At 38.5% G+C, this 23,491-nt stretch overlaps 3 protein-coding genes and 1 non-coding gene across 10 annotated transcripts; 2 read left to right on the top strand and 2 right to left on the bottom strand.

The window, feature by feature from the left end:
• The first annotated feature begins 1,538 nt into the window (after positions 1-1,538).
• On the top strand, positions 1,539-7,062 carry ufsp2 (ufm1-specific peptidase 2). Of its 3 annotated transcripts, none has more exons than XM_044189165.1 (12): positions 1,539-1,668; positions 1,884-1,974; positions 2,922-3,105; positions 3,199-3,265; positions 3,959-4,113; positions 4,237-4,429; positions 4,723-4,869; positions 5,078-5,242; positions 5,341-5,465; positions 5,567-5,643; positions 6,211-6,335; positions 6,440-7,062. In XM_044189165.1, the coding sequence occupies exons 1-12, from the start codon at positions 1,666-1,668 to the stop codon at positions 6,524-6,526; spliced, it is 1,419 nt and encodes a 472-aa protein (XP_044045100.1). In that variant the 5' UTR covers positions 1,539-1,665; the 3' UTR covers positions 6,527-7,062. The 3 variants fall into 3 exon arrangements, with proteins under 3 accessions (XP_044045100.1, XP_044045102.1, XP_044045103.1); XM_044189167.1 differs by having other exon boundaries at positions 1,587-1,668; positions 3,003-3,105; XM_044189168.1 differs by lacking the exons at positions 1,539-1,668; positions 1,884-1,974 and adding an exon at positions 2,089-2,701.
• Positions 3,541-3,613, bottom strand: trnar-ccu. The gene has a single exon. It is a non-coding gene; the product is annotated as a tRNA-Arg (tRNA).
• Positions 7,063-9,038: 1,976 nt separating the features above from the next.
• Positions 9,039-16,777, top strand: cfap97 (cilia and flagella associated protein 97). Of its 5 annotated transcripts, none has more exons than XM_044189163.1 (6): positions 9,039-9,231; positions 10,168-11,117; positions 12,168-12,448; positions 15,108-15,270; positions 15,978-15,986; positions 16,118-16,777. In XM_044189163.1, exons 2-6 carry the CDS (start codon positions 10,193-10,195, stop codon positions 16,237-16,239), a joined length of 1,500 nt encoding a protein of 499 aa, XP_044045098.1. In that variant the 5' UTR covers positions 9,039-9,231; positions 10,168-10,192; the 3' UTR covers positions 16,240-16,777. The 5 variants fall into 5 exon arrangements, with proteins under 5 accessions (XP_044045098.1, XP_044045095.1, XP_044045094.1 ...); XM_044189160.1 differs by having other exon boundaries at positions 9,044-9,203; positions 16,121-16,777; XM_044189159.1 differs by having other exon boundaries at positions 9,044-9,203.
• Positions 16,778-17,244: 467 nt separating this feature from the next.
• On the bottom strand, positions 17,245-19,503 carry slc25a4 (solute carrier family 25 member 4). The gene is made up of 4 exons (XM_044189164.1): positions 19,298-19,503; positions 18,117-18,603; positions 17,877-18,017; positions 17,245-17,747 (listed from the first exon to the last, which is right to left on the bottom strand). The coding sequence occupies exons 1-4, from the start codon at positions 19,406-19,408 to the stop codon at positions 17,590-17,592; spliced, it is 897 nt and encodes a 298-aa protein (XP_044045099.1). The 5' UTR covers positions 19,409-19,503; the 3' UTR covers positions 17,245-17,589.
• Between the last annotated feature and the right edge of the window lie 3,988 nt (positions 19,504-23,491).

Below are 23,491 nucleotides of genomic sequence, written 5' to 3'. Positions count from 1 at the left end.
CTGCTACACTCAGATTGATTTTGAATGCTTGTATGATAGGGATAATTTCAGCTACTTTTCCCAGTAATCCTAACAAACCCTTTCTGATTTTATCCAAAAGCAATGTTAGAACAAAACATGACTGACCTAAAACTGACCTCATTTTCAATTCTGCTTCCGGGCATGTTCTTTATTTGACTTTGCAATAATGAAGAGGAATAATTAATAAGTTTGAACATATTAAAGTGCAACAGGGCTGTAATGTGAATCTGTGTCAGCAGGTCCTGTCATTTACAGATAGTAAACAGATAATATACCCATAAAGTCCTTTGTTTGGTGAAAAGTAGTTAAGTATGTACTGGTATCTGATTTGTCGCTAAATGCAGCCTTTGATGATGATTTTATTTTTCTATTATGAAGTTCAAAGAGTTTTGGTGGTGATGTTTGCTACAAGTGATGATAGTTATAAAGCTTCCACTTCTACATGCATAACAACGACGTACAGTATCTCTAATCCTGCACCCACTCACCCTGCCTGGCCTAGCACGCATGGCTGCCATGTAATAGCCTGAGGCAAACAGGCAATGCACCAAGAAAGGGGTTTCACTGTTTTGATCTGTATTAATTGTGACTCTTTGCACTCCCCTTGCATTCTTTATCCTTGTAAAAAAAAGTAAATATAAAATCCAAATAAATTGCTGAACAAAAAGATAAAAATATAAGAATCTTGATGCATGTTTTCAACATGTTTTCAAGTCTTACAGACGGGTGATATGGGCATTGATGCTGGAATAATTAGATACAATATGCATCACTCGATCCTAGTAAAGCAGAACCAGCATCAGAGACACACTTAATACTGTACAAAAAGCACCATTACAGGAGATTATATAGTCACACTCATCAGCACTGAGCAGTATGATTGATGAGAGCTTTTTTTAAACTATAGCGCCTATATTTTTTTGGTTATTTTGCCCCAAATGTAGGCCTGATATAGTCCCACTTTCAAGTGCTTAACATTCTGTCATTGTTTATTTATTTCCCTCGGCCTCTTAAAAATCACATTACCATATTAAACTATCACAAAAGAAGAGCAATGGAGGACAAAAAAAGAATAGTCTCTCTGTTGTTTGCTCATATAATGTGTTATCTCTACAAGACTTAAGTTATTCAGTAGTTCAGGTAGTTTATTTAGTTTAAGTGTCTCAACCCATAAAGGGATACTTAATCTTTTAGTTTATCAGAAAAATTCAAATTCAAAATAACCACATTTGGAGATACATCGTTTTCAAGACAAGAAGGGTATGAAAAATTGTAATCTGAAAAGTAACTAGTAACTAAAGCTGTCAGACAAATGTAGTGGAAGAAGTATAAAGTTGAATAAATTGAAATACCCAAGTAAAGTACAAGTACCACGAATTTGGACTTAAGTACAGTACTTGAGTAAATGTAATTAGTTACATTTCACCCCAGACACGAGCAAGCTCGAAAGGATTGGAACTACTATGTTCAGAAAAGTCTTCCAATTACAAGTTTCCCTGAATGCAACATAAGTGGGCGGGGTCACGTGGTCCAATAGAATTCAGCAGCCAGAGACACGTTTCCTACAACAGACATGTCAGCCTCCAGAGCATAGAGAACAGCAGATAGCTAAGTGTTTTTACATTACTGAAACTGAACTCCACGATGGTAAGTTTACTGATAATTAAGCTAAAGAAACGTTCATGTCCCTCTCTGCTCAGCTTGATATTACACTCAACTTGCTGCTGGCTAGTAGATTACTGGCTCCTCTGTTCCTTGTTGGCAGCCAATAAGACCACAAACATGAGCCACGTTAAGTTAACGTTATAAACTCTGTCAGCTGGTTCTCTGTCAGGCTTCTTACTTCTCTTGTGTTATCTCAGGTTGTTGCTGACTCTCAGTCCTCCGACACAGGGACCATCCTTCGTGTCAGAGGGCCGCTGGAGTTCAAATGTCAGCTGGACAGCACAGATGGTATGCTCATGGACAATATATTTTAAAGTAGTGGTTGGATGTCTTAAGGTTTAATGGGGTCCCAGCAACTGTTTGACTGTACTAGCATGATTTCAGTGCCTATTTTGATCACAGGGTTCACGTTCCTTGCTGCTGTGTCCTTCTCGGATGCTGTATCATTTATCTGATTACCATCAGAGGAAAGCCTCCACAACCCAATATGTAACTCTCCTAACACTACCTGCATTACATGTGTGGCCATAAACAGGAAACTTCAAGAATTTTAACTCTTAAAAATATCTGACTCAGGCTTAAAAAAAAAACACTATGTGAAATGTATATGTAATTGTAGAATGTAAAGTCCTTCTCAAGATGTAAAAATTACCTGAAACAAAACCAAGGACATAACTTTGGTGTCCTCAAAGGTAGCTGCAGCCATGCTTCCTGGAGGTCATTTAATGTAAAAATCTTACATATAGCATTTTTAGCTGCTCTACCCACAGCCAGGTGAAGATTAGGGCCTCTGTTCCATACCATCATATTAATTTTCATTCTACATTCTACATGTCTATATGTCTAGGGCTGCAACTAACAGTCATTTTTATTATCGATTAATCTGTCGATTATTTTCTCGATTAATCGATTAGTTGTTTGGTCTATAAAATGTCAGAAAATGGTGATAAATGTCGATCAGTGTTTCCCAAACACACAGGTAGAGAAGACAGCAAAACAAAGTAAAATGTTGATGGTAAGAGTCTAGTTGTGCTTATTAGATAAAGATGAATGAATATTGATAAAGTGCAGCGTCACATAAAATGATGTGCACTGGTGTTTTAAAATTGGCTAATAAATAAAATACATGAAAAATGTATATAGCAGCAAGAATAATATGAGCAGGGTATAAACTCTAATGTCATAACAGTGTAGTAATGGAAAAAGACTAACATTGTCTGTCGGTTTTCTTTCAGCACTACTCGTGCACAAAGTAATCTCGAGAACATTTGCGATGCTTCACGCTCAGGTGAAATCTGAATCCTGTGTTCTAACAGTCTGTGACAGTCCTGTTATTATTTGGCCAAACAAAGGTGTTTATGCAACACCTGAAGAAATAGCTCCAAATACACTGTGTGAAGATATACATCAGTGGATACAGTAAGTCGACTTTTTTAAATGTTTTCTTTCTTATATAGAATTTTCAGCTTTTCTTTTGTTTTTTGCTGAATTTTTTAAATTTTTAAATTTCAGGACAGAAGAACAAGAGAGTGCTGGCAAGAGGTCAGCAAAAAAGAAAAGCAAAAAAGGTCCAGCAGCGGTGTGTACACGTTTTGTATATGGAGATGCTTGGACGTTGTGATTTTTTCCACATTCTGTACTAATTGCTTGGTTTGTAAACAAGGGAAAAATGCCCTTTACTGTTTCCCAGAGTCCAAGGTGAACTTCACATTTCTTGTTTTATCTGACCAACAATCTAAAACCCAAAGAAATAAAAGGTTTGTTAGTAAAAGTGTTACCATAGCAGAGGCTGACTTCCACATCAACCACTGAATTAGGTGGTCAGAGGTTGATGTGCTACATCAATCAGCTTTTCACCCCAGATGGGACTTGAACCCACAATCCCTGGCTTAGGAGGCCAGTGCCTTATCCATTAGGCCACTGGGGCTGCTGCAGCTGCTGGGGAGCCACTGTACACAGGTCAGTGTTCAGTGGTAGTAACACTGACACTATTATCCTTTTTAAGTCCATTTTCTATGGGCAGGGATGACAGCCTTTGTGTGAAGGAAAGTCAGGGGATCATGAAAGTGTTTAGTGCCTCCCTGGTTAAAAAATGACATAAACTATTAATTAATTATGAAAAAGGTTTCCAATTAATTTTCTGTCGATCAACTGATCAGTTAATTGTAAAATTGCTTCAACTCTACACCTAAGGATATTCACTTATGCCTTATTGTCTCCATGATGTCTGTGTGTGCTTGTGCTTGAATGTAAATTCACACTCGTCACTCAGAGTGTCATTAACCTTCGCCTGATGATGGAGGTGACAAAGACCGGACCTCTTTCAGCCCCGATCCTCAGCCGGACAATCCAGAAATCTCACTTCCTGTCTACAACTCTTCCCATGGACTGTGTCGTCCGTACCACCTGCAATGACACAATCAAAGAGTATGTCTCACCTTAAAAACATATGATTTGATTTTACTGACCAGACTCTGAAACCTCACTGTATCACTGAATAGTTCTGCTCACTGTCTCTCACTGTGAAAGATTTTTGTTCTATTGTTGCAGTGCCTTTGAGCGCCTGTTGGAGGCGCTAACTCATCAACTTTGTGAGATGGAGAAAGTGACCCTGCAGCACATGAAGGGGACCACGCTGCTGGTACCTGAGCCGCTCCACTTCCTCCTTCCAGAGCCAAAAGGACTAGTGACCGTGGTTTACCCAGCAGGAGTGCCTGACAGCCAACTAGAGACACAACGCAAGGTAAGAACCACAGACCAAGAGTCTTTAAAATCCCAAACAAACACACAGGCAACATGCAGATCCCCTGACATTAAAATTGTTACTTTGTTATAATCTTCACTCGCTCTATAGCATAGAGATGAATACTTAGGTACAGGAAGTCCAACTGTTTAACAACCGCAGATCCAGCTCATTGTACTTGCATGAAACACTAGTTAAAAGCATAGCATTGTCTTTGCCTGACACCTGATTAATGTTCTTTTTTTTAACATAGTTTCTTCATTTTATTGAACACAAAATCTCTGTCTAAGTAGGAATTGCATCAACAGTTTGAGCTACCAGATGACTGGCCCTATTTTAGAAGAGCCAATGCTTACCACTTTCCCAATGAGCCCTACAAAGATGGTTATCTCCGAAACCCCCATCTGGTCCTCGCACATCCCACCCTAGACAATGGAAAGGTATGGCTAATCGCCAAATTAAACTCTGTCACACTCTATCTCCTCTTTTGAAGATGGATACTGAGATGTACTCTGCAAGGATTGGTAACTTTGATTTGTCTTTTTTTTTTTGTGTGTGTGTGTGTGTGTGTGTGTGTGTGTGTGTGTGTGTGTGTGTGTGTGTGTGTGTGTGTTTGTGTGTGTGTGTGTGTGTGTGTCTTTTCTCAAGGTGTACTTGGTCCAGGGCATCTACAGCTATCACCACTACATGCAGGACCACATGGATGACAATGGCTGGGGCTGTGCTTATCGCTCCCTGCAGACCATCTGCTCCTGGTTCCAGCAGCAAGGCTACGTAGAGCGGCCTGTGCCCACTCATAAGGAGATCCAACAGGTGCAGTAGTGGCCCTGTAGATATGACACACTGCATAACTATCACAATACAATATCAGTTTCCAAATGGCTGCTTTTAATGGGCTCTATCCTATCCAGGCTTTAGTGGATGTTGGAGACAAACAGGCGTCCTTTGTTGGGTCACGCCAGTGGATCGGATCCATCGAGGTTCAGGCTGTTCTGAACCAGCTGCTTGGGGTCACTTCCAAGATCATGTTTGTGAGGTGTGTTGTATCACATGCATATGGACAGCACTTTGTGTGATGATGTACTGTATGTACATATTATTTCAATTTATCTGATGGTAAATGTTTGTACTCTTTAGTCAAGGTTCTGAGTTGGCATCCAAAGGCAGAGAACTGGCCAACCACTTCCTTACTGAAGGGACTCCTATCATGATTGGTAAGCTGGATGTCTGTTTCAGAACTATTGCTAAGCTATGTTACAAGCATTTGGACCTTTAATTAAAGGCCAATGGGTCACACCACAAAGAAAATTCAAAACAGAAGACTTGACCCTGCCATCATTCCCAAATTGACTGGTTTTGTAAATACAGCGACTACACATCACCTTAATGTAAGTTGTTAATGTTTTCTGATTCTGTGAAAGGTTTGTTTGCATCCGCAACATTTGTAAACACAACACAAATCAGGCCTATATTTTTCAATTATCAGATGAGGAACAGTAATGCTTATTTTATAAGTTGGATTCTTTGATTATATTACGTGAATATACCTGTAATTTATCTAGTTAGAAAAACATAGTAATTGGCCCTCAAATGCAAATAATATATGGCTGATTTAGTAAAAGGGAGCTTCAACAAATTAAAAGCCCAATTTTAATGATGGTTAGCAAAGACATACAATTTTTAATTCCCTATCACAAATACAGCCTTCATAAAAATCTTGGTAAAGGTTTTTCCTAAGATGAATGCAAGGCATCTTTTCATGTTGCTTTTTCATGTTGCAGGAGGGGGAGTTTTAGCTCACACTATTCTAGGTGTGGCATGGAGTGAGATCACCGGGCAGATCCGCTATCTCATCCTAGATCCACATTACACAGGAGCAGAGGATTTACAGGTTATCACAGACAAGGTAACTGTTACAAGCATGTACACTGGCTGCATTTCTCTCTGTAAAGTATACATTTTTAATGTACTGTACAGTGTTGAATGTGGTATGTATGTTATCTTTCTCAGGGCTGGTGTGGCTGGAAGGGACCAGATTTTTGGGATCAAACTGCGTATTATAATCTGTGTCTGCCTCAGAAGCCAAAGATCATCTGAGCTCTCACAGCCTTTCACATGGAAATCATGTGGCATTGGTAAAGCATCTGCAAAACTTTGTGACAGTTTAACTTGTTTCTTTTATAGAAATGTCTCCAACATTGCAAATCTGAGTAACTTCTGTAATGATGTTAAATTCTTGAAATTCACTCTTACGGTTTTGGTCAAGTCCTACTTAAATTATTGTCTTGTGTTATAGACTGTTGGTCAGATAAAACAAGAAATGTGAAGACATCATTGTGGGCTTTGGGAAATTATTATGGGACTTTTTAACTATTTTCTGACATTTTATGGACGGTAAAATAACCGTTAGTTGGAGCCCTATTACAGACAACCAAATAATACGGGCCCTATACATCAACTGGACAAAATGTCTGTGGTTTTTCATGGACACCTACATTAAAGAATTATTGTTTTCTATTAATTTGTAAACCTGAATTATGAGAAGTGAAGATAAATCTATACTCATTCTTATGCATTCTGTAATATATATATTTGCTAGTGAATAAATTACAGTGAAGTTACACTAATCCTCATTTTGCTGTGGACCCCTTGTAAACATTTAAAGGATCCCCAGGCGCCCCTTGGTCCTACTCTTGAGAACTACTTGTGCGAGAAGAAGCTGCTCCTGCAGCTTGATCTGAACTGATCCCTCTGACACAGCCCATTATTGGAAAACAATCACTCCCCGTAATTGAGTTTTCACAGCCTCTCAGTTGTCAGAGTCAAATGGATGCTTTTCTCCTCTCACCAGTAGGCATAATAAAATGTGAATTTTCTTAAAAATCTTTTGAGCTTATAAACTGACGGGTCATTCTGCAGAAAGTGATTGTCACTCTTTGTGATTTCTTATCCATGGGCTGATTGTGTAAGTATAGGACCGCCACAGAAATACCCCCATTCAATCCCCATCTCTACCCATCCTGCATTGGCATGTAAATTCTATGACAGTGACCAGACACAGGTTTATACATGGATTCACCCAAGTCCTATTGTCCTAGGACATTGGCATTTCATTAGTGTGTGTGTCACTTCTAGGTCTAACAATGTTATTAAAAGAAAACCCGTGACAAATTGCAATGTCAGGGGACGCGCCTTCAGATAATCCCCTTTCTTGTTAATGGGTATGCACTAGGGGGAGCAGTTACTTTGGCATTATAGATCCCCAAAGAAAAACTACATGCCGTCCCGTCTATTCCTCTATCCAGTTCTACCAGTGATTCTTGATATGTTTAAGTAATAATAAAAATAAAACTTTATTTATAGAGCACTTATCAAAACAAAGTACAAAGTGCTTCACAACAAGAGAAATAAAATACCACAGTGAATGATAATAATATAAAGAAATAAAATACACAAAAGCAATAAAATAAACAGCCAGTTCAGGTAAAATCAGGATTGCTTTCCGATTAAAAATGTGTTTTGAGAAGACTTAAACGAAGACACTGACTCAGACTACCTAATTTCTTCGGACAGATTGTTCCAGAGCCTCGGGGTCCTGATGGCAGAAGCTCTGTCCCCCTTAGTTTTCATCCTGGACTCAGGAACAGACAGAAAGATCTGCCCGAAGATCTCAAACTAAGTAGTTTAGCTGAAAAGACGCTGCAGTGTATTTCATTTATTTGGTTTCTCTGTAAACTCAAAACAGAATGTAAGCTAATGTACTATGTATATGGTGCTGACAAGCTGCTCAGTACCCAGATTTTATTAATATGGTGATGCCTATCACCCAAGAATATAAAAATGAATAAATGAAATTCACTTATTCACTATAATTGTTCAGCAGACAGCAAACTCATTCATAATATTCTAATGTTTGTCGACGCTTGTTTTTTGTTAGTCTGATATTAAATTCAACCGAAAAGTCATTTTGGAAATTGTATGTGAAATTAACTTCAAATTACAGAGTTTATTCTAGAACACCGGGAGTTATATGTACATTCAAAATGAGTTTAATTCATTTAAACTAAACTCCTTCTGTTCAAAACTTATAACTTCTAGGGCCACTTATTGCAGAGGTGCAAAACTGATTCAGGGTCAATATTACAAAATATGGATTTATAAAAAAAAAAAAAAAAAGATTTAAATGAACAATGCAATTTTGTAATATTGATTTAAATCTTTTTTTAAGAAATGATTGCACTGATCTTATTTGAAATAGTCTACAATATTTAAGTGTGAAAGTTCTATGAAATGCTAACTCAGGGTACACTTAATAGCTTTTCTGCAGCTTTCATTTAAAAAGATGGAAAAGAACAATAAGTTAGGTGAAATTTTCACAAGGCACTGAGGCTCTTTTCTCATATGTTAGACTAGACTGTACAAAAGGTTTTGATATGTAACGCGACTAAATTGGCAAATATAGTAATCAAATACGGCACTCTTTTACCATTTTATAGTAGGTTTTACTTTTGAGGTCGTTTTTTTTTCTTTTCAAATTATTTTTATTTACTTTAAATTTAGTTTTTTTTGTTCAATTATTATGAAACTAATCTACAGAGCTCTGCAACAGAGCAACCGTTGCCAGGAAGTGACGTTGTATAGTTACTAGGCACCACGTCACGGTCACAGCAGTCAGCTGTAGCCCGCTAACGAAGATTTGCATGTTTGCGTTTCATTTATTCGTCTTCTCTCAACGGAATAAGGTTACAGCCTCTCTAAAGAAGTAAATGCAACCGTAAGTGAAACACTGTTTACCTTGCGAGGTAAGCTATTTTTTGTCATACAGCTAAAGTTAGCTAACCTAAACGTATAGTTGGACTAAGTTAGCTATGGTAATTAGCTAACGTATGTGTTCTAGGTTTACAACATGTTTTGCATTCATGGTATGTAAAATGTGTTTTACACTGTGGAAAGTGTCTTTATTGACAGTACCGTTACCATGGCTGGTCAGTCCAGATAAGTGTTAATTTGATTGTAACGCTAAGCCACAGACCCTTCATTTAGATATACTTATAATTAATAATAATTTTTTTAAATAATTTTGTTGTTGAATGTCTTTTGCATAAAACACACCGAAATGACCATGTTAATGTGTTTGAAGGTTTTAACTCCTTAACTACAAATCACGTACAATATACTTTACATTTCTGCTGAATATGTTCAAATACATCTTATAGAGTTTTATATTTAAAGATATATTTTTTCTACAGCCATTGGTTTCCATTATGTCCTGTTTTGTAAATCAATTACTAATTCTTGAAACCTGCTTGAGATGTGTAATCCATCACAGAGAACATCTGCATCAAGTCCGAATCAATTGTTGCCAATGTTACATTATTTTTGTGTGGTAAAGCAGGTTTTAAGTGCAGCTTGAAAAGGCTAACTGATACCTCACAATGTCACAAAAATGATGTAGACTTGATTTTCACTCTGGATGGATTACACACTTAAGCAAGTTTCAAGAGTTTGCTAACTGATTTTCATGTTGTATGGAGCCAAATGAAATCCACTGGATGCAGTGGAGAGGTAGAAAAAAATGCTTTCAGGCTGTAAAACACAGTAGCATGGTTTGAAAAATCATTAGCTGTGATGTCAAGTACACATAATTTGTAGTAAATGGATTAAAACATGAAAAAACATTGGCACGGTTCTTTAACCTTTAAATTATCTAATGTTTCAATCTTACACTATTTTTTCAGGTTCAGTGTGTTGGGCAAGACTGCCATGTTCAACCCCAGTGAACTAGAAGGTGAAGTGGATCATTCGTTTTTTGACAGTGACTGTGACGATAGCAGCGTCAGCAGAGATGGAGGGAAAAAAATGGAGAAAGGCTTGAAGGCTGAAAAAGAGAGCCCACCACCACATGAGATGCTACATGCAAAACAGACTGAAAATAGAAAAGGTAGTTTGTCTCCGAGGACTGATGAGACAAAAAAACACCTGAAGACAGTCGAAAACAAAAGTAGTAGCAGGGCAGAAAGGAAAGAGAACAACTGTCAATCAAAGAAAGAAGAGAGGAGCAGGGCGTCCAGCACATCATCTGTTGCCTGTACATCAGATAAAGTCATCAATGATAGCAGTGATAGTGAGGAAGACTCTAATTTGCACTCTAAAAGGCACAATGAAACATTTATGGCTTTGTTGGCTGAGACCAGAGAGGAACCTTATAAGGATGTGTACAACCAGAGTCCAAATGAGACTGAAGAAGAAGCATTACCATCCATTGCTAAAAATAAACAACCTCCTAAAAAACAGATGATAAATTGGCGCACCAGGAGTCCATCCCCCACTTCAACCGAGGCCAGCGTAGACTCAGAGAGCTCCTGTAGCAGTAGCAATGGGAGAAGCAGTTTAGGGTCCCCTACCCTTCCCAGGCCCAACAAGTCTCTGTCCCCTGGAGTGAGAAGGACCCGAGTGGGCTCAGCAGGATCTCAGGATGTGCCTTCCAGCCGTACAGAGGAGTCAGAGGATACAGTGACAGATGTGAGCCCTCTCTCCTCTCCTGACTCTAGCCCACTCCAGTCGTTGGACCTGAACCACAAAGAGGCTGAAGAGGGAAGTCTTAAAGAGCAGCAGCGGGAGAGTGTGCCCTCCAGTGGCCTTTGCAACATACATCAAGATGAGGTCTCAGATCAGGATGTAGATGAGTGTGAGTAAACTGTGCCATTCTTGTCTCTCAGTTATGTTCTTTGCTTTATACCTCTGGTTCCCAACTTTTTTTCCTTGTGTCCCCTTAAAATTAAGCAATACCTACTTGTGACACCTCATCCGAAGTTAGGACCTTAGTGTGGACATGAGTTTAGAGCACTTAGCAGAAACAGTGAATATTCTTTCTCAAATACTTTGATTTGAAGGAGTTTTAGAGACTGAAAAGGTAAAGTATTTAGTATTTTACACACAAAAAATAAAATATTGCAGATAGATTGGGAACCAGTGCTCTTTACTGTAACTGCTTGTTTGGATTTGAGTGTACTTAGATATTTATGTTATTTACATACAAGTGCCCAGTCCACATGGACTTGTTATAAGACACCAGAAATACCTTTGCACTGGTGAAACATTTGTAAGACATGGACATAACTTCCTACATATAACATTATATTGCAAACAAAGAACTTTGTCCTACGTCTGAAATGGACTTCATCATCAGTCTCACCTAAGTTGCGTAAAAACCCCCAGCCTTTTCTCTTCAGGGAGACCAGCAAACCTGTCTGTTTCTATGGCTAATGGTAATGTTCCTGAACACTACTGTGCACACAGAGATTTTTTACTTTTAGTTGAATTCTGGTTCACATAAGGCTCTACACTGTAATGTTTTTTCATGAGACAATATGTTCGTAATTTAGATTTGTGCCAAACATCAACGGACCATCTTTCCTTACACTGAACATCAGGAACAATGTTGAATATTACAGTGTAACCTGTTGAAAAATAAAAAAAATAATTAATCATAGAAAATTTCACCTCACTTATCCAGGAATGTCCATGCAAAAAGTAAACAATGGCATTACAAGGGGTGTAGGGATATGTCTTTTAATTTTTGTATATATAGTTTTAATGATACTCTATAAACAAACAACCCCATCACACTTGGTTCACTCTTGAGTCAAAGAACCATTTAAACATTGCATAAAAAACAGTGACTCTCTTTTAAAAGGCAGATTAAGATACTGTAACATGTATCCTTTTCACCAATCAGGCTCTCTCAGTTCAGAGAGTCAGCTTAGAGGCAAACTGCTCTTCCGCTGTCCTGGAGGGAGAAACAGGAAGAACTACTCGTTCACCAATGATGAGGTCCGATGCATAGACCGCGAGAACCAGCGACTTCTTCGGGAGCTTTCACGCATTTCTCCGGGGCCCAGACCTGGGAGTACAGCGGGGACGAAAACCTGCATGGCCAGTAACTTGCCTCACATTCGCCTCTCTCACAGCGCACTCAACAGGCTGCGGGAACAGCAGCGCATCGAGAGGGAGAACCTGGTGAGTTTTGCCTCCTGTGTGGATCGATACTCATTTTAATATAAACACTAAATCTTAGTATAAATATGGGAATTGCTGTCAATCTAATTCTTCAGTTTTTGCATTTCCAGATACATTCTTCAGTAAAATAAAAAATATGTTAGATATGACATGTGGTTCATTAGCTGTAGCTCAGTGTTATTGATATTTAGCTCATGCACACAATGTTACAAACTGCACCTTTTCAAATCTACACCAGAATTAGCTATTCTTGGATTCTCAGGTACCAGCTAAGTAGTGTAAGATCCTAAGAAGTTGATTAGAACCTTATTTGCTGTATGCACTGTAGCATTGGTGTCAGTTCTGGGGCCAGTATGAAGCAAAAAGTGTGTTTTGGGGTGTCATAGTGACTCATATGCCCAAGCAATATACCATGTATCTGTGAAGTCCAAATCAAACCTTTAGTGAAGTCCTTTGTCACACGGCATTTATTCCTGTCTGTCTCTTTATTGATCTATTAACAAAGGCAAAGTGCCAAATAATCCTGAAACAAATCTGTGGTGGTGAAAAAAATGCTAAAATAAAATAAAAATAAAACAGTTAAAGTAAGGTAGTAGGTGAGATGCTGCTGTCTCTAGAAAGAGATTCCAGATTTCTCATTTGTGTAATTATTTAAAGGGACACTGAAAAACGTAGCTGCTGTTGGCTCTTTGAATATTCTCATCTCTTCTCAACTTCTGTCAATGTGAATATACTGTACAGTATGCCAAAAATTGTTTTACGTATTTGTTGTTGTGTCATTTCCATAACACTACACTTTCATCTCTATTATAGCATCCTTACATATTTTTATAAACTTCACTCAACATTCGCAGCCACCTTCTCCAATATCAACTGATCACAATTTATTTTATTTTTTATCAAATTTTCAGAAAGGACTTAAAACGATGCATCTAGTTGTCTTGATCCACTAGACTGTTACCCCATGTCACTATCTCATACTGATGTATTTTTAATCAAATGTTCTTGTAATTCATTTTAATCAACTACTGTGGAAGCAGAAAGAAAAACATTTTCTGGGAGAATCTGCAGGATAAGTGGTTTAATCATAATCGTCACAATGATACAATTGATTAACATATTTTTGTAACTTCTGTGATTTTCTACAGTTATCACTTATTATTTTGATAGATATTTGCCTCCTGAAGTGTACATTTATTTAAGGATACTAGTTTTATAGGTACTCGTGTCAGTCTAAGAGTGCCATGCTTGAAAGCAGACACTGATGGACTTGGACAGATGGCAGCAGGTGGCAGGCTTGCAGCAGCACCACAGAGTGACATTATAAGACAGTTCGGCCTCTGCAGCTTTAGCCTCTCACCCCATATATTAACTCTGCTTGACCACTTTGTGAGCGAGACAAGCAGCCGTCTTTTAAAATGATTCAGGAACTTGTAATTGGCAGCCAGCAGAGTATTATTGTCTCCTCTGACAGGTGTGAAAACAGAAAACTTGCATTCTTTTCTTCACTGATATTGTCACGTATGTTTCTCATTATTGCTATTTAGAGATCTTACATTTATCCAGATTGTCGCTTTTATCAGGGAATGTGTTCCAGTCATTTTTTTAGGACAGACTGTTCTCCCTCTTGAGTCCATCTCTCTACTTTGTCAGGAGTTTGTTTTGCCTTCTCTATTCTTAGAGCGAAGTAACTGAATCTGCCGTGTGATCAGTGTATCCACCCCACACATCACACATGTAAGACACCTCATTCGTCCTGCACAAGTAGAACTACTTCTATGTATTTCAAGATTGGTAAATTACACAATATATCTTAATTTTCTATCAAAGAAGTGGTATTAATATAGAGGGCTGGATTTTGTTTGAAGAGAGTTCAAATTATTGATACTTTGGAAATGCAGTAGGTGACAAGTCTGACTGCAATTAGAAGCCCGCAAGTGCCTTTTTATGACCTCTGGAGGACCTGTGAACTTTAGTGGGATGGTCTCTTGACTGTTGAGCTTTTTGCTAGTTGTGTTGCTTACTGGGGGATTTCTGCACAGCATGCATGTGGGGGTGGGACTGCATGTATGACATTCATTCACTTGCCTACACTGCTTTGCCTCATGCTGTTTGGTTGTGTTTGCTGTGAAGTACCAGATATTTTTCTATTTTCATAATTTAATTGGTATTTGCAGAATGGGGACTATTTGTGCTTAATTTCTGACTCAAATACATTTCTATTTTATGAATGATATAAACACTTATTAAATGTTATATTTTTGTTTTTATATGTTGTAGGTCAGAAGCCAGAACAAATGAGATCAACTTACAGTAAAATGGCTTAATTAATCAAATGTTAGAAAAAAAACTTTATCATTTACATAAAACTCCTGCTAGTGAGCCTTGCTGCATGTTAGGGTTTTATGGCTGAATTCTGGCATAACATTATGAAGAACTTTTATATTCAAAATGATGGATAGCTTCCCCAAGAAAGCTTTTTACACTGACCTCATGTATATGCTCCACATCTTTCCAAGGTGAACATGACTGATATATCCTGAAAATTCACATGTTAAACCTGGTGGCTTTAACAATGTGCCAGGACAATTAGCATTTTCAGTATGGTTTTAATCATTACTTACCAGGTAAAAAAAAAATGTCATTGTGTTTCTTTCAGGCTTTCCTGAAGAGGCTGGAGTCCGTCAAGGCCACACCAGGCATAAAGCGCTCAGAACAACTGGCAGACTACCAGCGACAAGTTGGATACCTGGGAGCTCCTTCATACCCCATCTGTATGTCCACCACACATAAGGAGAGGTCTACCAGCAAGACACCCACAGGTAGGTAACTTGTGTCTAGATCTGCCAGCTTTTACACTTTTACAGTTTATAAATAATTTATTTACCTTAAACAGTATGACAACATGATGATTGAATATCTGCTCACACAAGGTCCTCAGCCAAACATTTTAGAAGAATGTTTAAATAACAAGCATATGTCTTCTTGGTCATATTTAGACTATCTCTCCACCCATTCACATATATACATCAGCAGCCTGGTGGTGTTTGCATGTGATGATTTAATCAAGGTAAACAAAGAGGATCAGCATGTGGCACTGCGCTGCTCCTCTCAAATTGAAGGCTGCAGATTTATGACACATGTCTGACCTGCTGCTGTCAGGTGGCTGCAGAGATTTAATTAACAGAAGGAGAAGACTTTCAGATAGTAAAAAGCAACTGTGGATGACTGACACTGGTAAGAATCACCCATTTATACATCAGTAATGACGGATTTACTGGTGTTCCTCGTCATATGAAATTTAAAAAAAAGTTTATTTAAATGAATGTACTGGTTAAAGAGTTTTTAATAATTCTTCTACTTACATTTTTCATAATTGCTGTCAATTTGTGTCCTTGCTGGGTTCAAGTGTCAAACTTTAAATCATTTGCCAACAGTAGAACGAGTTGCTTTACCAACCCCGATAGACACCATTGTGCTTTTGTGTGTTTACATGTTTGTTATGGCCTGTTCTGGCTGAAATGTTCAGGTATTAAATGTAAGTATGTATGTTTTTTTTTTTCTCAATGTAAATTTGGACTAAAAATTCAAAATGTATGTTAGGTTTCTGATTTGATTATGAAATAGTACGTCTGTAATCAGAAGATAACTATCTGTTGTCCACACCAGCAGGTCCCAGGCCGGTCAGTTCTGCCCACCACAGCTCCAGAGCAGTTTCCACCACTGACTCCGGCAGCACACCCAGACCCAGGTCAAAAAAACTGAGTGCAGCCCGACCAGCCTGGTGCTGAGAACACTGCTGTTTTCAGATATCTAATCTACAAATAAGCACATCGCTGGTTTCCTTTAGGCATCTATTGGTAGCCATTCATCACAAAAGTTTGGAAGGTACTACGCTTGAAGGATCTTTGTTTTTTTTCATTCATTTCACCATTCTTTTAGTTGACTTTATCGACTATTCATTCGATTTGTGTTGTCATACTTTTCAATTATAATTTCCACTCTTCAATGCTGAAATATAGCAAATGATGCTCTGAGCTCAAAGCTATTGTAATGTATTTGAATAGTTTAATTGTGGCTTCTGAATACTGCAGTAACTCTCCACAACACATACCATATCGTAATATTAGCTAGCTGTGTTTTTGTAGGATATATTGCCTATACTTTAACAGCCGTGTTGAAATAACAATTTGTTGTTTATTAGTTCGTTGAGTGTTATTTCCATTAAATATGCAATTGTATTGTTTGCCCCCTTATTTCACATTTGTACAATTTATGATGCACTAGAGAATTATGTATTTGAACAATTAAAAAATATTTTAAATATTATTTTGGTGATATCAGTGTCCTATTCCTTAAATAAGGCTGCTTGTTCCAGCAGTTAGCAGTGTGCTATTTTACAACTTTAAATAGTGGACAGAAATTTTTGTCTAATCTCTTCTAAAACATACAGTATTTGTACCAATTGAGCACATGCCACAAACAATAGTTTTTTGGTTAGGGGAGTGGTTGTATTTGAAACTACTCAATATATTTCTGTGGTACTCATGACTGAGTATTTTGCACATTTTTAAAAAGGTTCTTTACAAAACCAAAAATGCAGTGGTACAAGCCTCCCAGCTACTTTATGGTTGATATCATTTGTCAACAGTGTAGGTGTCAGAGCACAGTTGGTCAAATCACATGTATGGACAGATTTGTTTTCTACTATGACAAGTCAAAATGTCTGCTGTGAAAAAAAAGCCTATTTAACCGCATTTGACATGTTGCCATGACAACAGAACATGCATCAAAAAGACTGGACTAATACATTTTTATTCTTTTATAAATGTATGTGTGAGGTGTGCCACATGGGAGTGGTCACAACATAACAACACATGGGCCTCAGCAACTGCTTTACAAACTGACTCTAACATGAGGAGCATATGACGTCATCCTTTGCATCATCACAACATCTCCATCTGAACCACCGGCTTGACTTTGTCACAATGAAAGACTGTTTGTGCCTTTTTGGGATAGGCCTATATACAGATTTCTGAGGAGGCGTGTTAACCCAGGTCAAGTATACCTTTCCCAGAACAAGAATTAAGAGTTAAACAAAGTGAAGGGTTTCCCTGGGGACTGGGAGATTAGAAAGTTTATTATGTGAACTTCTTGATCTCGTCGTACAGCACCAACACAAAGGCACCACCCATGCCTCTGATCACGTTGGACCAGGCACCCTTGAAGAAGGCTTTTCCTCCTTCGTCCTTCAGGATCTTCTTCCAGCAGTCGATTGTGCCCGTGTACATGATGTCAGCTGTGGAAATGGAGACACGGACAGTGATGCATAATGCCCAAGAATGCGTGCGTAAAATGCGTCATTGCGCCAAACAAATCAAATCCGTCGCTATAAGAGCATGATTCAACAAACATGAGTGACGCTCACCTCCTTTGCGTCCAGACTGCATCATCATACGACGTCTCACGGTGTCGAAGGGGTATGAGACAATACCAGCTGCAGCGGTGACAGTCTGCGCGATCATCCAGCTTACGACGATGTGGGTGTTCTTGGGATCTGGCAGCATACCTGTATGAAGGAGGAGTTAAGTCACCCGCTCGTCACGAGAAAATACACATAAACCACGTTAGAAACACGATAAAGGTCAGGTCGACCAGATGTGCGCACCTTTAGCTGTGTCGAAGCATCCGAAGTAGGCCGCTCTGTAGATGATAATACCCTGCACTGACACGTTGAATCCGAGGTAAAGACCCCTGATGCCATCGGTTTTGAAGATCTTGGAGAGGCAGTTTCCAAGACCGGTGAACTCTCTCTCAGTTGCGCCCTTGCCGATGTCGGCAGCGAGTCTTGTTCTGGCGAAGTCGAGAGGATAGACGAAGCAGAGCGAAGTCGCACCTGCGGCACCGCCAGACGCTAGATTACCAGCGAAGTAACGCCAGAATTGTGTTTTTTGATCCACACCACCGAGGAAGATCTTCTTGTACTTGTCTTTGAAGGCGAAGTTGAGGGCTTGGGTGGGGAAGTAACGGATCACGTTGGCCAAGTTGCCTCTCCAGAAGGAAATAAAGCCCTGTTCCTTTGGGATCCTTACCACACAGTCTATGATTCCCTTGTACTGTGTCTCTACGGTGATCTGTTTGCTGGCATGCTGGACCTACAAGCAAACACAATAAAAGCTCATTAAAAAGGACATATAACTACCCCAAAATGTGATTAATTCTCTAGTGAAACTTTGTGCAAAGGAATTTTGTCATGCCTCATTTTTATTAACAACAAAATATATTGTTTTGTATTTTTATTTTAATAACTTCTTGTATTTAATATTTTTAGTGTTTAATATTTTCCGGCCAGGCATTACTGTATGTAGTTGTAGGCCTCTATATGCACACTCCTGTCACTTGAGAATCAGCTGTGTATTAAATTACATTCTTCAAGTTAAATTTAGCAATTCAATTTCACTAAATATTACTGCGGTCATCTGTTATATTGGAGTAACAATTAACTTAATAAACGTACCAATATCTCATTAACTAGTATTATGACTATTTTATTGAAACATATTAGGAGGCCTCGTCATTATCGCCATCATAGTAGCAACATTGCCAAGTCCAGAGCGTACAACCATCTCCACACTGACTCAGGACCTCTCACGTGCCCCTTGACATTACGCACCAGACCATATGAACTCACACAGTGCACAGTTGGACAAGTTGGAATTCTCTTAAAAACTATCCAGTTTTACATTTTAGTGTTTGGTTTATCAGTAACTCAACATTTACGCACACTTTACGCACAAAACAATGAACATGCGGCGATGCTGTGGGCAACAATTGGTTCAATTATTTTACCTGCAGCAACAATTTGACTCTCTCAATGGGAGCGACAGCTGTTTTGGAGATGGCAGCGGCAATACCACCAGCCAAAAAGTCCTTCATGAAACTAATTACCGCGTCCGACATGGTTGTATGTTTCTTGTGCAGAGTTGAGACCCTTGGCTGTTCCAAACTTCACGAAGGTCCTCAAGGAAACCCAACGCTGCTCAAGTGGACGAGGTCCCCCTCATCTGTCCTAATATATCAGCGCCATTTATCGCGAGAATTTTGAGTGATGGATTTGCATTTTGTCAAACAGATAACCGAGGCTGAATAAATATCCGAGGTTGAAGTTCGAGACGTGCGCCATGTTCCTGAACTCAAGAGTCTGCCCAAGCCGGGGACGTTTAAAGGACACAATCTGTGTAATTTGATTATAATTAAAACACAGATTTATTTGTAATCTAATCCTAATCATGGTAAAGCCTTTACCTTAAATCCTGCTGGTAAACAGCATTCTTACCCATAATCAAGCATAGTCAATTGAGTTTCCAGAAGCCTTAAAACGAAGAAATGAGTTCTGTGTATTGTATCTTAAATGGGATCAACTGTGGGGTACTTGTTACAGTCATCCTACAGAGTGTACATCTTAAAGGCTTCACAGCATAGGTGTAGTATGGCCCTGACAAATACAGAGACTCACGCACAGTGATTTCCTTCATGTCGTTATTTTCACACATAAACACGCTTTTAGGCTGCTAATGACAATGACATATTAAAGCCTGTTTTCATTAGACTAAGGGGGGATGTCCCTTCAGGTTGAAATACAACCTGTTGATTCTGGGTCAGAGGTCAGATAGATTTCCGATAAAATAAAAATAAGGAAAGAAACCATTCAGTTAAATCATCACAACTTGCTCTTTTTTATGCTATTTTATTTCAGACTGCCCTTTCCCTCTCAGGTCACTGACAGTTTTGCTGCACAGTCATTTTTGGCACCTGTTGAAAACCCGCGTCAAGTCAGCTCGAGGTAGGACGGAGAGTAAGAACGGAAAATACTTTTTTTTTTCAAAATAAGCCACTAGTACCCCAAAAGAAACAACATGGTTTTAGTCAATTTTGTTGCGAAATATCGTACCGGAAATGTAATTCCGGCTTTCCTGACAGGTGGACAAGTGCCCCGTGGACGCAGATCTGACACGGAAAAGCAATATGATCCAATATGATCCACAGCCAAGTTGGCTTCGTTATATTCCACTTAAGAGACGTTGGACATAACGTACTACAGCTTTCAGTCCAGCAGTGTGGTTGGATTTCAAGACTACTCCATTCATATAATTACAAAACTTACGGCGTTCATACATGCAATATTGCAATAACAAATGTCCTGGTTGCGAAATTCAATAACGATTTTACAATAACAAGCATGTAAAAATGTACGTCTTTATAAACAAAATACGTCTCAAACTCGTTATAGCAGTGTCAAATATGAGATTTTTAGAAATTTTAGAAAAAGATTAAGCTTAATGATATCTCAAAGACTTACTGAATTAAACTAAAATTATAATACAATAAAATAAGTGAAGCTTTTGAGGTTTCACCCTCTTGGTCTTCTCTTCAGGACTTTAACTACCACCTCACGCCACTTGGTGGCGCCACTTGACCTTGTTGATTCATAGGCAAGCTTACAAAGTTTCAAGATTTTTCCTAACAGGATAATATCAAAGTAGTACCACTACTGATAAAGCCTCAATAAAAATAATAATATAACTGACACTAATACTAATTGTAATATAGAAAAACTAATAGGCCTACTTAAAAGCTGCACACTAACTCCTGGCATCTTGCTCTGGTATCAGACATCACCTCACTAATTCTTATGAAATATTTCTAGTTTATTTTGTTTTTATAGATTATTTTTCTACTATTAATATAATTTCAGAGGGATGATGTAAGAAAAAAGTGAGACTACTCTTCACGCAGTTTGATCTATAGTGTTGCTGCACAGTGATGTAAACTGGGGTAATTACTTATCCAATACTTACTTTGCTTGTGGTTCTACATTCCCATCTCCATGCTGCTGTGTTGTGCTGTCTGGAATAGTCAGTGGGTGGCACTAGAGTGCTGGGTTACATTAAAGGGCATCGCTAACCTCCCTAGAGTGTGATTGTGGTACCCAGTGAAACACGTGCTTTTCCTCATTTACTCCACACACCACTTACAACAATAGAAATAATGCATCACTTTACTTGTTCCCCACAGAGAAATATTCTTAAGTAGCCCCCACCAGCCAGGTCAGAGGTCAGCTGCAAGGCTGCAACCTTAGAGTTGGTTAGGGATTCAGCATCTTCATCACTTCAACACTTCAGTTAGGCAGATGCTTGCTGACGCAGGGGCTTGCACCTGCTTTTTGGCAAGCTAAAGTCGTCGTTTTTGCAGTTTCACAGCATGTAGACTTACTCAGCACTTGGCTAAGTCAGCTTCCCCAATTCACATCTTTCTCCTCAATCACGATTGCCTGGTTTTATGCCATTGTTAATTAATTATTTATACCTCTATCAATCTTATTTTGGCAATGTGAATTAAACTGCTTCTCAAATTCTCTGGATTGTCATCACAGTTCACATGATTATAATTTGCAGAATAACCAACCATTTTGTTGTCATAGACAGTGTAGACTGAGGGAGTTTTGTATCAGCAAATTTGCCTCTTCTGTTATTTCCAAGAAGTTTTTTTTTTTGTAAAACTCAACAGTCACTCATGTCATCTAAAAATATCCAGTAACCATTTGCATGGTTGGAGGAGACTTGGCAGAGTATGTTGGCTTACACATCATCTGGATCAGAAAATTGGCTTCTCGTATTATTTCCACAAAAAGCTTTAATTCCTCGTTTAGTGCTGTTGAAACTCTTTTTGTACTGTTATTTAAATCTGATCTAGATTTGCGAAAGTCGTTGCTCAGTAACCTTGGATCACGGAGATTGAGGGAGGGGTCGTGGAGGGGGTGAGGGCTTGGATTAGCATTTTGAGTATGAAGAGCTGCAGGTGTCAGACAGTTAGACCCCCCGCCGCCACACACATAAACATGCACACACGCATACACAAAGCCCAGCCAGCTCTAACACCAATACAGTCACTGATTTTATCTGTTAAGCAGCAACTGTGACAAGCATCTTTTTATTCCTCTGATACCCTACTGTTTTAGACCTTAGATCTTAGACCAGTAGAGACTCAAAGATAATGGAGATTATGAACGTCAGACAGGGTTAAAACCACAGATATTAGGGTCAAAACTCACCAGCATGGGACCACTGGTTGCTTCTGACTCCAGCATATGATTCAGACTGAATTTCTGGTCAGGATTTTATTATTTTCTAAACTAATTCAAGTGATGAATTAGAAAACCTGCCATGTTACTATCTCAGAAATTTTACTAGAAATGATGATAGTGTTAAAACACAGAGATTAGTTACGTTCTTTGCATTGAAGCAGCACAGGTTTGTAAAGCAAAATCCCCTCTTTATAATTCCTTATAAAGTTTGAACTTTTCATCAAGCCATATATGTTTTTTTAAATATTGACCCCGAATACTAAGGATAGTGCACATTATAATGTTTATTCAAAATCGTTTTTATTGGTTTGTTTGTTTAATTGGATATCTATTAGCTGCTGTTTTTCTATATTTTTCTTATAGTCAACAAATCCCATGAAAAGACCAAAACCAACAATGTGTTAGTCTGTTTCTCAATACTTTCTGACCTCCCTACCTTGTCTGTGGCACTCAGCCCCAAGCCCTTTGGTTCCCACTGAAGATGTAAATTCTTAAAAATTGGTCACACATTTATAGTTTCACTTTTTAAAAAGGCTGATTAATTTCCTAAAACAGCTGGGCACTGTAGTTTTTAGCAAATGTTACTCAAGACAGGAGTAAATAGTGAATTTGTTGGGGAACTATTTTCTGCTGTGGATTATTACACAGATGGTCTAGTGAGTATTTATGGCAGCAGCATGGTGAATGTGGGACTGACTCAAAATAAACCACAGTGTCAATTTTCATTGAAGGAACATGTCACAGTGCAACGGTGTGGCTCATTAGTGTGATTTAAATTGATGTTGAGCTCTATGGCACAGAGACTACACAAACAATACTTGTTAGTAGGATCAATTCATTACTGATTTTGGTCTTTTCATTGGATTTGTTGACAAAAAGAGTAATATATAATAATGCCA

The sequence above is a fragment of the Siniperca chuatsi genome, linkage group LG3, assembly GCF_020085105.1.
Source record: "Siniperca chuatsi isolate FFG_IHB_CAS linkage group LG3, ASM2008510v1, whole genome shotgun sequence".
Classification (NCBI taxonomy): Eukaryota; Metazoa; Chordata; class Actinopteri; order Centrarchiformes; family Sinipercidae; genus Siniperca; species Siniperca chuatsi.
This window is presented reverse-complemented; position numbering and strand designations above follow the sequence as displayed.